The sequence below is a fragment of the Peromyscus eremicus genome, chromosome 6 (genome assembly GCF_949786415.1).
Source record: "Peromyscus eremicus chromosome 6, PerEre_H2_v1, whole genome shotgun sequence".
Taxonomy (NCBI): Eukaryota; Metazoa; Chordata; class Mammalia; order Rodentia; family Cricetidae; genus Peromyscus; species Peromyscus eremicus.
The window spans coordinates 124,971,507-124,986,727 of NC_081421.1; the positions used below are offsets into that span (position 1 = coordinate 124,971,507).

Below are 15,221 nucleotides of genomic sequence, written 5' to 3' on the forward strand. Positions count from 1 at the left end.
CTCATTGGCTTAGAACTTGCTGGCCAATGAACCTCAGAGATCTGCTTGCATCTTCCTCCCCAGCATTGAGATTACAAGCACAGGCTAGCATGTCTGGTCCTCTAGAACATGGACTCCAGGTCACATATTTTCATGACAAGCACTTTATTGATCAGCTGTTACTCCAACTGTGGAGCTGACTTTTGTGCTGCGTGCATGTGGGATAAGAGACAAGTTAGTGATATCATTCCATCCCAGCATATTCCGTCACAGCGTAGTAGCATTTCCATGCTAGTTATAAATGCAGCCGTTGGAGACAGGAACTTGGAATGGCTGGAGTCACCAACTGTGGACAGCCCCTAAGCTGACTCATTAGGCACTGACAGGTGATCTGTCAGAGAATAATGAGTCCCAGAGCTTCCGTTCTCACTCTAATGCTCGTTATTAATGACCTATCAGGACGGATGATATTGAAATTCTATCTGCCACAAAGAAAGAAACCTAAACAATGAATCAGTTTCAGGATGAGGGCGGAAAGCTGTCCCTAGAAAGGAAGCTGAGTGACAGCCACTGGAAAATTAAAGCTAGCTTGCAACTGAGATGTGCACTTAGCAAGTAAAGCTTTATTGCTACCTCGGCGGACTTGGTTTGTTTTTGGTGATTTTCACTTTACTGGTGGCATGTGTAAACTTGACCCAAACAGGTAAATCTCCAGACACCTCACTCACTGTGTTGGGCCAAAAGAAAGGAAAATAGAATCTGAACTTCAAAGCAGAGAACTTGGATGGTCAGCAGAGGCTACTTATGACTGGTCTGCCAGTCAGGGTGTGTGTGTATGTGTGTGTGTGTGTGTGTGTGTGTGTGTGTGTGTGTGTGTGTGTGTGTGTGTGTGGCTTATCAGGCCATGTGCTAAATGCTGCCTCAGAGGCCTCCATGTTTGGGGTCAGAGTTCAGAAAACTTCTTCTTAAGGTTTTTGATTTTACAGGCTGAGTGATTTCTCATGCAACCACCAAATTCAGCCATTATAACACAAAACTGGCCACAGACCATGCACTTTTGAATGAATATTTGTTTTTGAAAAATTCCAACTTATGGATACTAAAATTTGAATTTTGCATATTTTTATGTCTCAAAATGTGATTACTGTGATTTGGGGGTTTTGTTTGTTTGTTTGTGAGACTAGATCTTTCTACATTTCTACATAGCCCAGGCTAGCTCAGACTCATAATTTCCTGCTTCTGCTCCTCTACGGCCGTGATTTACTGGCATGTACTTCTACACCAAGCTCTATCTGGGTTTTTAGAAATGCCTTAAAAATGGAAATTACAGTAGAAGGAGGCAGAGGTTCAAGAATCTGAGGCTAGCCTGATCTACATAGCAAATTCCAGCTACATATCGTGACCCTTTCCCAAAACAAATGAACAAAGTAAAAATCACTTACAGCTCAGTGGCTGCACATTAGCAAGGGGACACCAGCTCTGCTGGTGGTCAGCAGCACCCCACCCTACCCACCCACCACTCTGGTCCATGTTACATTAAGGAGAGACTAGGTGTGAGAAGATGCACAGTCTACAGGCCCAAAAGGGCTCTCATCCAGCTGAATGCTTCATGAAAGTCACATTTTGAGCTGCTTAAAGAATAAGGTTTTATGTAATGGGGTAGCTCAAGCTTAGACACTTTTGGGAATAAAGGGAACATTCTTGATGGGTTCTCCAGCCCCACAGGTGGAAGCAAAATGGATGTGCCTGATGGGGCATACAGTTACCCAGGAGGGGAGCCTAGTGGCACAGTGAGCAGAAAGCTGTGGACGCGATCGAAGGACACTGAACTGTCCATGAGTGAATGAACAAGTTTAAGTCAACAGAAGCACACTGAGAAGGAACTGGGTGAGATGGGCTGGAAAGAGGGTGTGGGGCTTGAGCAAGGATTGGACCTGCAAGTTAACATGGAACAGACATTCAGGAAGGAAGACGGTGCTGAGGCTCCAGTTGTGAGAGAAAATGATGTCGTATGTCCCAATGGTATCTGACTATAGAATGATTTGGGCCGGGCAGAGACTGCTTGCAGGAGCCCAATTCAGAGACCACAGCAACAGTCTGAAGAGAGAATGAGAGAACCCAGGTGCACTCCAGGCAACAAGACCAGAAAGTGGGAGGTGGATGGAAGCCAGATCAGAGAGGAAGTCAAAAGAACTTGCCAACTGAATATAAAAGATGCCGAGAAAATGGGAAATCAAAGGAAACTCCCAACACTTTTAGTCTGGGTGACCACACATGTACCATAGTCATAGTTTAGAGATATAAGTGGAGGAGAAATTTGTAAGTACATATATAATTGGGATCCAGTTCTTATGTGTGGAAATTAGATACAAGGGAGCAAAGTACTTTTATAATTTAATTTGAAAATACTTTCATGTCAGAGATCCTCGGTCTGGATAATGTTTTTAGAGGCTTCCTGATAAACCGAGTGTGAGTAGCCTTGTTTTGGAAAGATGAGCCTTTGATAGGAGGAAAGTAATGAAAAGAGTTGGGCCCATTTCTCCATTAATATTCATTCTGGGACCCCATGGGATGCAACCCACTTTTTAATTCCTACAGTGGCTCTTAACATTTGCTGTAATGGTGAAAATGAGCCCACCTGAGGAAAAGGTACCCAGGACTGCCCTTCAGTTCAAATATGTCTCAGAATAACTCAGACCGAGATCCTGCTAACCACTTATTTCAATATTTGTCTTGGGAGTTTTTTTTAATTATCCAAATGAAACACTTGATCTAAAAACCCACCTCATTTCTTGTAGAGCCCTGGGAATGGGATTGCCATCCCGAGCTCAAAAGACAGGAACAAACATAGACCTCCATGCTTGTAAAGGTGTAAGTGACTTACTGAATTCCTTGACTCACACAGTTTTACATAAGCTGTATTTTATATTTTGTTTAAAAAAAAAACTTCCCAGTAACTTTCTAAGCACTATTTTTTTTCCTGGAGAGAATATGAGAAAAGAGACAGAAGTAAATGAATAACGAAATAGTAGGTAATTATAGCAGATAATTGTAATTACCTGGAAGTACATACATGAGCATACACAGAGAGAAACACACAAACACACAGACAGAGACAAAAATACACACAGATATACAAGCACACATATAAACAAATACACACACACACACACACACACACACACATCACTGTGCTAAAATGTGAGTGTATCCAGATGCCTCCAAATTAAAACATTTTGCTTTGAAAATTCTCTTGTAAAACTTTTAATCTTATCAAATAGGCTGTTGTTGTTTTGTTTTCTTTTTTCTAAACAGTATTCCCCATACGGCCAAGACTGCTTCAAGATCATGGTTCTCCTGATTCATCTTCCTGAGTGCTGGGATGACAAGCCTCACCATGTGTACCTAGATTTTTTGTTTTGTTTTGTTTTTATACTTAATAGATTCATAATTGTTTCAAATAAAGAAGCAGTAGTGTTGCTCACTTTAATGATATAGCTCTAACTTTTAAGCCATTGAAAGCTGAACACAGTATTCTACTGGAAATAGGAAACATTTTATTTTGAAAACTTTGGGTCTCAGGACTGCGGAGATGGCTTGGTAGTCAAGAACACTGGATGCTCTTCCAGAGGACTGGGGTTTGAGTCTCGGTATCTACCTGACAGCTCACAACCATTTAAAGCTCCAATTCCAGGGGATCCAACACCCTCTTCTGGCCTCCCTGGGCATCAGGCACCCAAGTGGTGGACAGATAAACATACAGGCAAAACACCCATACACACAAAATAAAAATTAAAATAATGTAAAAGGAAGGCTTTGAGTGTTCTTGCTGATGCATTGGTTAGATTCTAACCCCGACTTAGCAAATTAGCAAGTCTCTCTGAACTACACTCTTTCTAAATCTAACCTGACAATATCTGTTCTGCATGGTTCTGGAAAGACATTCCAGCCGTTTGTATCAGTGTTAGAATACCTCTAACTCTGTTCCCCAGAGGAAGTTAATGTAGTCAGTCCTCTTTATGAAATAGCCACACCAAGAAAACACATGTGGGAAAGACATGGAGAAAGGACAAATTGTTTTAGACCACGTGTTGGGAAAGCATGAAAAACAAAATCTTGTAGCCATACTACTTAAATTACACTTCAAATTAGACTTTTAAGACTCACTCAAGGGCTGAGAAGATAACTCTGCACATGTCTTGCTTGTAGTATAAGCAAGAGGACCCTTGTTTGAAAGTCAGATCCAAGAGAGGGAATCCAGAGAACTTGCCAATTGAATCCCTCGCACCCATGTAAATGCTGATGGATTCGTATGTCGCTTCACAGGGGTCTCCTGAGCCAGCTGGGCAGTGACTAGTCAAATCAGAGAGCTCTAGGTTTGAATAAAGGCCCTGACTCAATGAATTAGACGGAAATTGGTCAAGGAAGTTTCCTGATATCAACAACGTTCCCACATGGATGCAAACACATGTGTACACACATGCAATGCATACATATACACAAAAAAGAAAATGTCTACTTGTTGTTGGAGTTGCTAATCTCTAAAAATTCCCCAAATAAACCAAGAGAAAATACATACTTAGAACTTTGAGGGAGTTCTTGTCACGGTGCTCTGACTTCCCCACTTAAGTCTTTGAACAAATACACCTGTCATGCTTTTCAGAATTCTTGGCTCTGGGAGGCTTATAGTTATCTCTCTTACCCTACATTTTTGTGTAGTGAACAAGTCACTTGGGATGCCTTTTAATTCTTCGTTCCTTTTTGTCTTCAGGAGTTGTACGGACGTTCTGTGCTGTATGATCTTCCTACTGTTTGTTACAGGCTACGTTCTGTTAGGACTTGTGGGTGAGTAACCCCAGGTATAAACACTATTTACCATTTGTTAGTGGATCAACAAAGCCAGTATCTCATTTTAAACATAAGTTGTTTTCTTCTTGTTATTGACTGTTATCTTCTCTGGACTTATTTGGTAGTAGATACAAAATCAACACAAGGCAGAGTAGCCAAATAAAAGCTCCATAACTAAGACAGCAGCAAAGAAGGGATTTCTAGTTCCTTCTTTAATAATTTCTGCTTTTTAAATTCTAATAAAGAGCTAATCATATCAGTGCTGCTGTTTGCTGGAAGAACTAGGAGCTAGGTTGGTTTGGGCAATCTGTAAACTTGTTTATTCATAAGCTAGTCAAGGATGAGGGGCAATGATTTTGAATTTCACCAGTTAATTCTTTGTAAATTGAATCCTATTCTCTTTGCCTACCAAGAAAGAGGTACTCCTGTTTGCTGTTAGGTTAAAGATTTTTCTGGAACACAAAAACAAAGAAGACAAACACATAAGATTATATTAAAGAAAATAGCACAAAAAGAAAAATCATCATGTATTTTTCTGTAAAAAGATTTTACACTTTTAGTCAGTATTCTAGGCAATCCACCAAAAGGTATAAATCCTGTCTTCTAGGTATTGACTTCAGAGAATTGGATTTACCATTGTGAGGGTGAGAGTCATGGAAATCAAATCTCAGCTTCTAGTACCAATAATTACTGACCTGTGGTTAACAAGGAAAGAAACTTGCACCATGTTGCAGAACACTGTAAAAATATTTTGGTCTTTCTTTTTATCTGCTAGTAAGAGAAGTGTCCTGAGAATAGAAATTAAAAGTAACCCTGCCCCCAAAAAGTAACTCCCCAAGTTAATCTCTGTATCACCATGCAGACTTTACAGAATTGTATAAAATCTAGGGCATAAAAATAGGGAGAAGAAAAATTTAACAGGCATGAACACAAGAATCAATAATGTGTTCTTATAAGGCTTGCAGAATGTCCCTCTTGTTCTTAGGTATTTTAACTTTGGAACCTCTAAGCATTTGTATAGATTGAATATAATCTGTAGGTTGAATATTATAAAATATTTTCATATACAAGTGGAATTTTAGCCTGTTTCACTTCAGGACACATTTTTCTAGTCTATAGAAATATTTGGTTATTTTTGCTTACTGTCATGGAAATGAAATGGGTGGCATAAGAGGGGGAGAATTTGGAGTCAGGCAGGTCTAGATTCTTATATTATTTTGTGGGGTATCGATAACTAATCAGCTCACTCACCTGGGAAGAACAGAAATGCTCCCTGATTTTCAAGGCCAGTTGTAAGGGATAAACTGAAATGCCCAAACATGTCAGCTGTGCTAGTGAGGATGATAGACAGTGCATAAATAATTGAGTGGTTCTAAATTGCAACAAATTTGTTTCAAATGTGATTTATAATGTTGTTTCTATTGCAACCCATAATTTTGGTTATTAAAGTTTGAGTATACACAGGAACTCCCAAAGGGCTCCTGCTGTGAGCAGAATCCTTTTAAACAAGGCCTAACTTAACAGTAGGTTGAGTATGTCTGTAGGATAGGTCTCTGTTTGTAATAGGGACTGTCAAAACCACATCTGCCCCTGGCAGGGTCAGCAAAGGAGCACCTAGCCACCTCTGCTGTGGTAGGGTCACTGGGGGAGTGCCCACCATAAGTTCCTCTGGAGCAAGACAAGAATGTCACCTTCTTGTTCAAGATCTCCAAATTTGATTTGTAAATGTTTTAATTCTCATAGGAAATTGGAGAATAAATTTTCCTCAATCAAAGTCAATGTTGTACATTAAATTAATTCAGCATATCTCCCAAATTGATCCTGATACTGCTGCTAGAAACAAATGACTCATGGAATTCAGTAAATACCACACACTTACTTTATCCCTCAACTATAGCTGGCCTTGTTGGTTTGATTTCAAAATATTAATCACTGCTATAGTTATGTTGTCCGGAAGAAGACTGAGGGGTACAATTGACAGGCCAAGTAGAAATGTTAAGAATGACTGTACCGTGAAAGAGTGCGTGGCCTCCCTTGAGAAGTCATTCTCAATGTGATGGCATCGGAAGCACACGGTGGTGCCCGGCCATCACCATTAGGCCAGGGCCCTCACGGATTTATCGTGTATCTGTACTCTTTTCGTGGGTGTTACCATGCTTATTAGTTACTTTCTGTGGCTGTAGTGAAGTACCACACTCAAGGCAAAGGAAGAATTTATTTTGGCTTGTGGTTCCAGAGGGTAGGGGAGTCCACCATGGACGTGAGGCATGGCAGCAGGAAGCTGAGCCAGCACGTCTCTTAGCACCGCCCTAAGCAGAGAGAGAAACTGGAAGTGACTGACTCTCAATGCTCTCCCCAGTGATGTGGTTCCCCCAGGAATAATGCACTTCCCAAACCTCCCCACACAGCACCGTCACCCTGGGGACCAAGTGTTCGAGTACCCAGGCCTGTGGGGAGCACCTCTCATACAAACCACCACACCCTGGAAGAGACATTTCTGTTTCTCACCAAAAACTAACAAGGCAGGAGAGGGATAGGCGGGGCTGCCAGGCAGAGAGGACAAATAGAAGGAGAAAAAGAGAAGAGGGAGGAGCAAGAAGAGGAGAGGGGGACGCCAGGGGCAGCCACCCAGTCACATAGCTACACAGCCACCCAGCCACCCAGTCACACAGCCACCCAGTCACAGAGCTACACAGCCACCCAACACCCAGCCACCCAGCCACCCAACACCCAGCCACCCAGCCACCCAGTCACACAGCCACCCAGTCACACAGCTACACAGCCACCCAGCCACCCAGTCACACAGCTACACAGCCACCCAGCCACCCAGTCACCCAGCCACCCAGCCACTCAACACCCAGCCACCCAGCCACCCAACACCCAGCCACCCAGCCACCCAACACCCAGCCACCCAGCCACCCAACACCCAGCCACCCAGCCACCCAACACCCAGCCACCCAGCCACCCAGTCACATAGCTACACAGCCACCCAGCCACCCAGCCACCCAGCCACCCAGTCACATAGCTACACAGCCACCCAGCCACCCAGTCACATAGCTACACAGCCACCCAGCCACCCAGTCACACAGCCACCCAGTCACAGAGCTACACAGCCACCCAACACCCAGCCACCCAGCCACCCAACACCCAGCCACCCAGCCACCCAGTCACACAGCCACCCAGTCACACAGCTACACAGCCACCCAGCCACCCAGTCACACAGCTACACAGCCACCCAACACCCAGCCACCCAGCCACCCAACACCCAGCCACCCAGCCACCCAACACCCAGCCACCCAGCCACCCAACACCCAGCCACCCAGCCACTCAGTCACACAGCCACACAGCCATACAGCCACACAGCCAGCTAAGTAGTAAGAGGTTAAAAAAGGGTACATAGACTAGAGAAAGGTAAAAGCCCAGAGGCAAGAGGTAGATGGGATAAGTTAAGAAAGCTGGCTAAAAACAAGCCAAGCTAAGGCCAGGCCTTCATAAGAAAGAATAAGTCTCTGTGTTTTTATTTGGGAGCTGGGTAGCAGGTCCTCAGAGTAAGAGTAAAAAGAAATCAACTACACTGTTCTTTGTGCTTTGTGTGGACTGTGGCCAGCAAGGGTGATATTTGCATGTAAGAAAGGCACATGGCATTCAGCTGACAGGAAGAGAACCCCTGACTGAGTAGATGGAGTAGAGTCTGGGTAGAAGGGAATCCAGTCTCCCTGAATGATCAGGTGAACATTTATGGTAATAACTCCCTTTGCCCTCTTTCACAGGTGGTTGCTGCACTAATTAGAAAAAAGAACAGGAATTCTTGTTATGCAAATTGTTTTCTGCAAATCTTGGGCTAACATTACACATATGAAAACACCACAGTTTTAACATTCAACAAATTTCCATTTTGTTTTTCTCTCTAAGTGCATTTTCAGTTGAACAGGTTAGTCCACTGTTACATTTCCTTAACAAGCATCTCAGGTTGGAGCCCAGAGTCTGTTTTGGTTTTTAATGTTTTCTTGGAGTAATTTCCCTTATTAGCTGAGAAGATGGGAAGTTAAGAGGGACATTCATGCAGGCAAGCCCAGAACTGTGTCCTCCTACTGTGAGAAACCCAAGAGTAATGAAAAAGCCTCCAGGATGGGTGGAGGGGTCTGAATAACAGTCTGAACTGGGCATCCTGAGCTAATTACCCCTACTGGACCATTGACTTTCTGTCTGAGAGACCCCAAGTAAAAGCCAAACTTTTCCCCAAATCCCCAACTCCTCAGATTATGAGGGAATGCAGGCACCTTAAGACAGTGTATCTAAAGGAAAAACAGCAGAGAATCAGACAGAGCCTGGAATCAGGAAGCAGGAGCCTTGCTTAGCAAGACCTGAAGTATAGCATTGTCTCTGTGGCATTAGCTTGGGGTATTTGTGTCCATTTTGGTCAGGAGACCTAGCTGAAAAGTTAGGTCTATCCTGATGTGAAGTCCCAGGAATTTTGAGGGGTTATCCCATTCATCTCTTAGAACAAATTGGTCTTTTCCCATCAGGGTATGAGGAAGGGAGAAAGCTCCTATCCCTGAGCAAGGTCACTCACTCATGTGACCTATACAAGAACAAAGATAATTCTAGAATGCTTTTTGATTCTGTCTGTATAGAAAAGCAGGGACTGTTTCTATTCAAGTAAGTATAGTTAAACATTATAAATTTTATTTTGTTCATTTCATTTTTAGATTTATTAATGTACAATTGACAAAATATTGTAGGTATTTGAGATGTACAACATGGAGGCTTTTTAACTGGAGATTGAACCCAGAGACTTACATGCAACAAAAAGCATTCTTTCAACTGAGCTATGTTCCCAGCCTGGCATTTTGCTATTAGTGTATTTTGTATAATTAATATCATAATTAAGCTGATTAACATTATTCCTTGGCGCAATTACCTTTGGCAAGGGGGAGAAAATACTTATGATGTGCTCTTTGAGAAAATTTTCAAGTATGCAAAGCACATACCACACTGTACATTAGGTCTTAGACATCATCTGTATTGAACCTAGACTCACTGTTAGAACACTTGTAGTCCTGATCTCATGCTCCCTGCACCTCTCTCTGGCACAAAGTCAAGGCATCTGTGCCGTGACTTGATGCTCTCACTCTATGATTCCCGACTTCTCCAAGCTCTCTGTTATGTACACTATGCTGAACTATATCTTGTGGTGTGAAACTTCCCTCTAGCCCTGAAAGGTTATGAAAAGTCAGGCTTTTCCTGATCTGCGGATTGATCCAAGACTCCTCACTGAGATAGATCAGGGATTTGGTTCAGAGATAAAGGCTGTTCTCTGAAGAGGTTCCTTTGTCTGCCCCCCAAATAATGGCATTCTCTCCCTCCCCCTTCCCTTCCACTGTCATTTCCCTCCCCCCTCCCCTTCCCTCTCTCCCTCTAGATGGAACTCTTCCCTAGGTGTTGAAGGGAAGCCGCTCCTTCCCTTTCCTTTAAGGCCCCATCATGTTTAATTGTATTGTTTCTATCTAATCTCACCCACCTCAAGGCCTTGAAGCCTTCTCACTCAGATAAACATTGCACCTGAAGAGGATTATGAATTATGTGTCCTTCCTAAACCAGCTGCTGCTGCCATGTCCGGTTTTACTTCACATTGATATCTCTTGATCTGTGTCTCCCCACCTTCCCCAACCCCTCACTTCTGGTAGCTGCAGTCTGCTTTGATTCTTGTTAGAGTTCACATATGAGTGAGATCAAGTGAAATTCGGTTGCTTTTCTGTGCCTCTGAGTTCACCCCCATTGCCAAGAGCAGTACAATTCCTTTCTTTAATGATATTTATATGCATATTCAGTGTGTGTGTGTACACACTTCCCTTAGCCATTCACCTGTTGACAGGTTCTCGGCTTGTTTCTGTGTCTTGGATATTGTGAATAACACTGCCAGTCAACATGGGAATGCAGACACCTCTTTACTTGTCCTCAGATGTGTCCCCAGAAGGGGGTTGCTGGTAATTCTAACTTCAGTGTTTTGAACAACTTGTTTTCCACGATAATTGAGCTAATTATATTCCCACCTGCAAGGCCAAAGGAGCTCCCCTTCCCCACACCTGCCTCACCACTGGTCGCCTCTGCACTCCACCAGGCATCCTATGGTTCTCTCTTAGAAGCAGATATACTGAAATGTCCATTGTTAGAGGGAACTGGCCACAGGGGCCACGTCATGCCGTTTCTTTACTCTAAGACCAAAATGAACCTACCTGTCAAGTCATAGCTAAGAAACACTGTTTTACCAAAAGTAAAATAATGCCTTCAATTAAGAGGTAAATTTTAATAATTTATTTCCATTATTTTGTGTAGCTAGAGTTTTCCTGCCTGGCCCACAGTCAGGACAAATCTCTGTTACCCGCCAGTCCCACAGCCACTCAGACCCAACCAAGTAAACACAGAGACTTACATTGCTTACAAACTGTATGGCCGTGGCAGGCTTCTTGCTAACTGTTCTTATAGCTTAAATTAATCTGTTTCCATAAATCTATACCTTGCCACATGGCTCGTGGCTTACCAGCGTCTTCACATGCTGCTTGTCATGGCAGCGGCTGGCAGTGTCTCCTTCTGCCTTCCTGTTCTTTCTTTTCTCCTCTCTGTTAGTCCCGCCTATACTTCCTGCCTAGCCACTGGCCAATCAGTGTTTTATTTATTGACCAATCAGAGTAATTTGACATACAGACCATCCCACAGCACTTCCTCTTTTCTTTTTTCTTTCTTTTTTCTTTTTTTTTTTTCTAAAGAGAAAGGTTTTAACTTTTACACATCTCCAAAGTCAGCTTGGTATATTTGGGAATTTGGGTGTAGCTTCTCTTACTACTTCCTGCTGGAGGGGGGGCGCTGTATCTTATGGAGATACAAAGAAAATTTTAGGATCATGGAGTAGTCCGTGAGGGTGTATCGTCTAAGCCAGTTGCCTTAAAACGATTCTGGATGTTGGATCATCTGGGCCATGGTGTCATCGGAGACCTTTCAGGGGGTCTTGGTTGGTCAAACCTGATGTATCTTAATCTGGAACAAATCCATAGCCTCTGGCTTTCTGTGGGAACAAAAGCAGAGCCTCCTTTCCAAAGCAACATATCCTTACATCCAAATTTTGAAGTCAAGGTACCTTTAAAATATACATTTTGGCATAACTCAACAGCTTTTGCAATCAAATATTTTTCATCAGTTATGAATATCAAAGAGAACATAATCCAGATTCTCTGTGTGGCAGCCATCTTTACGTGGCTTATTTTTTATATTACCTTGAGTCTATTGCTTTAAACTGCAGCCTTCTAAGACTGAAACAGTGCTGTGGCTGCTGTCTCCACCCACTTCAGCTTTCCAACATGGAGGTGATACATTTACCACCAGCTCTGGGAGCCATCTTGGGTCTATGCTTTTATCTAAGCAGCGTGTACCTCAGAAACTTCTTTTTGTTTTGTACTAGCAAAGGCTAAATCCACCATGAAGCTTAATGTGCCACTTGCAGAGGCCTCATTCCTGCCATACTGCAGGTTGAGCACGCACACCAGGAACTCGCCATAGTAGCTCAAACACACAGGCTGCTGCTAACTTGAGAGAGACAACTAGGAACTGTTTTTAGCTCCATTTTAGAATCTTTTTTCTCAGGTTTTAGGTGGAAACTCTTGCCAACATGTTGGGTGCCATTTGTAGCTAGAGTTTTCCTGCCTGGCCCACAGTCAAGACAAATCTCTGTCACCCGCCAGTCCCACAGCCACTCAGACCCAACCAAGTAAACACAGAGACTTATATTGTTTAAACTGTTTAGCCTAATGGCTCAGGCTTCTAGCTATCTAGTTCTTACATCTTAACTTAATCCATTTCCATAAATCTATACCTTGCCACATGGCTCGTGGCTTACCAGCGTCTTCACATGCTGCTTGTCATGGCAGCGGCTCGCAGTGTCTCCTTCTGCCTTCCTGTTCTTTCTTTTCTCCTCTCTGTTAGTCCTGCCTATACTTCCTGCCTAGCCACTGGCCAAACAGTGTTTTATTTATTGACCAATCAGAGTAATTTGACATACAGACCATCCCACAGCAATTTTGAGAATAGTTCTACCACATTTTTATTAATGAAAAATGTGTTATGCACTAACAGGATGATAAGGGCCAATGTCACATGTCCTCTTGCTTTCTTTATGAATGCAGACATGTTTATAAACTAAATCATATGCTCACACTTCTGTTTCAGAAGTTTTCAGTTTAAGAAAGAAATGTTTGGGTTTGGGCCAAGATTTGAGCTTGTCTGCAGTACTGAATGATTTTGACCCTTGATTGGGTTTGGCTGTGCACACCTGTGCTTTTCAGATTTCTTGAAGTGTTGTTAGCATAAGGGGGACTGGCTTGCACTCAAGAACAGGACCCTAAACTCACCACTGAGTGGAAGAGACAGACACCTGTGAAATGACAGACATTTTTCTAACCCAGGCAGCTGGAGACAGGCCTGCTTCCCAAAGCCCTTTGTGGCAGCTCTGTCAACAACGCAGATCCTCAGATCCGGCCTCGTGTGCCTTATTATCTGCTTCACTGCATTTGTAAATTGCTTGTGTTAAAAAGCCATAAGCACAATTTGGCAGGCCTGTTCCTCACATGTTAAAACAGTTAAGATGTACCTTTAAGGGGTACACACTACTGGCCTGAGAGCCAATATCCCCATGCAGCAAGTGCTTACCGAATGCCTTAGCTGCTGCCCCAAACAGATTTGCAGTTAATTTTTAAGTGTCAGTGTGAGCAGTCGGATCTGATCATTTTCTCCTTGACAGAGGGCTTTGTCATGGCTGCTACTTTTCGGCTCAACCCCAAAGCACGGCTGGAGCTTGCTTTGAGAACATCTGAAAATGAGAGAGGAGGTTAGAAACTAACACATGCTCTCCTCGACTTTCAGGGATAAATATTTCCTTGAGATGAGTGATGAGGTCATTTGCCCAAATAAGACTTTCGCTTGTGTACAATTTCTCCTCCTCCTCCTCCTCATCCCCATCACAAATACACACGCCATACAAGTCTGCATCAGATTCAGCCCAAGTGATCTTTTAAAGTCATTTCTAGGAACTGGTGAGATGGTGCCTTCAGTTAGGTGCTTGCCCCATAAACATGAGGACCTAATCCAATCCCCACGGCCCACTAAAAAAGCTGGGCTTGGTGGTGCACACCTGAAACCCAGCTCTGGGAAAGCTGCACAGATGGATCTGTGGAGCTCACTGAACAGTCAACCCAACAGAATTGATGAGTTCCAGGTGAAAGAGACCCTGTCTCAAAAAACATGGTGGACAACACCTGAGAATAACAACTAAAGTTGACTTCCAGCCCCATTATGCACACACACACACACACACACACACACACACACACACACCCCACACACACCACATAAGCACACGTGTGCACACACACATATTACTTTTAAAACAGTAGGCTAATGAAGGGAATAAAATGATTGATTCAAGTGTGTATAAATTTCTCTGCAAACTGTTATTTGGTTTTGTTTATCTTCATAACTCAGGCAGTTTAATTCTAGAGTTTACACTCTTACCACTAGGATGTGTGACTTGTAATTACTGAAGAAGTATGATGAGGTGGAGGGCAGGCTGGAACCCCACGACACTGTTCTACTTTGTCTCTCACACCTTTCCTCGTGGTTCCTACAATGCTACAGCCCAGAAAGGCCCGAACTCACCGTAGAGCCCAGAGTGGCTTCTATCCCAAGTGCTGGGAATACAGGCATTAGCCTCCCTCATGTGGGCTTTTCTATGGGGCTGAGTGTCTTCAGGTGGCATTGTCCCCTAGGGCTAGAGAGCAGGAATAGGGACCAACAGGGGAGATGCTGCAGTGCCTTATATGACCTACTCTTTATTATTATTGTTATTCTCTCATATATTACATCACAACTACAGTTTCCCCTCCTCTTCTCCTCCCAGTCTCTCACCCCTACTTCCCCCTCCCCGAGATCCACTCCTCTCTGTTTCCCTTCAGAAAAAGGCAGGCCTCCCAGGGATGTCAACCAAACATGGTTACAATAAGACTAGGCACAAACCCTCATATCAAGGCTGGAAGAGGCACCCAGTAGGAGGAAAAGAATCCCAAAAGCAGGCAAAAGAGTCAGAGACAGCTCACTCCTGCTGTTAGGCATTCCACAGGAACAGCAGGCTACACAACCACAACTTAGTATATGCCAAGGACCTAGGTCAGATCTACACAGGCTCCCTGACTGTCCCTTCAGTCTCTGTGAGCCCCTATGAGCCAGTTAGCTGATTCTGTGGGCCATGTTCTTGTGGTGCCCTTGACCCCACTGGCTCCTACAATGCTTAACCCCCTCTTCCACAGGATTCCCTGAGCTCTGCCTAATATTTGCCTGTGGGTCGCTGC

The 15,221-nt window shown here is 43.5% G+C and overlaps 1 protein-coding gene across 2 annotated transcripts in view; it reads left to right on the plus strand.

Moving 5' to 3' along the window:
- Slc44a5 (solute carrier family 44 member 5) overlaps nt 1–15,221 on the plus strand; it is a 305,530-nt gene that overhangs the window by 230,572 nt on the left and 59,737 nt on the right. For both annotated transcript variants that reach the window (XM_059266488.1, XM_059266489.1), the window contains one exon: nt 4,751–4,824. In XM_059266488.1, the coding sequence (XP_059122471.1) occupies nt 4,751–4,824 (74 nt within the window). The remainder of the gene's footprint in view (nt 1–4,750; nt 4,825–15,221) is intronic.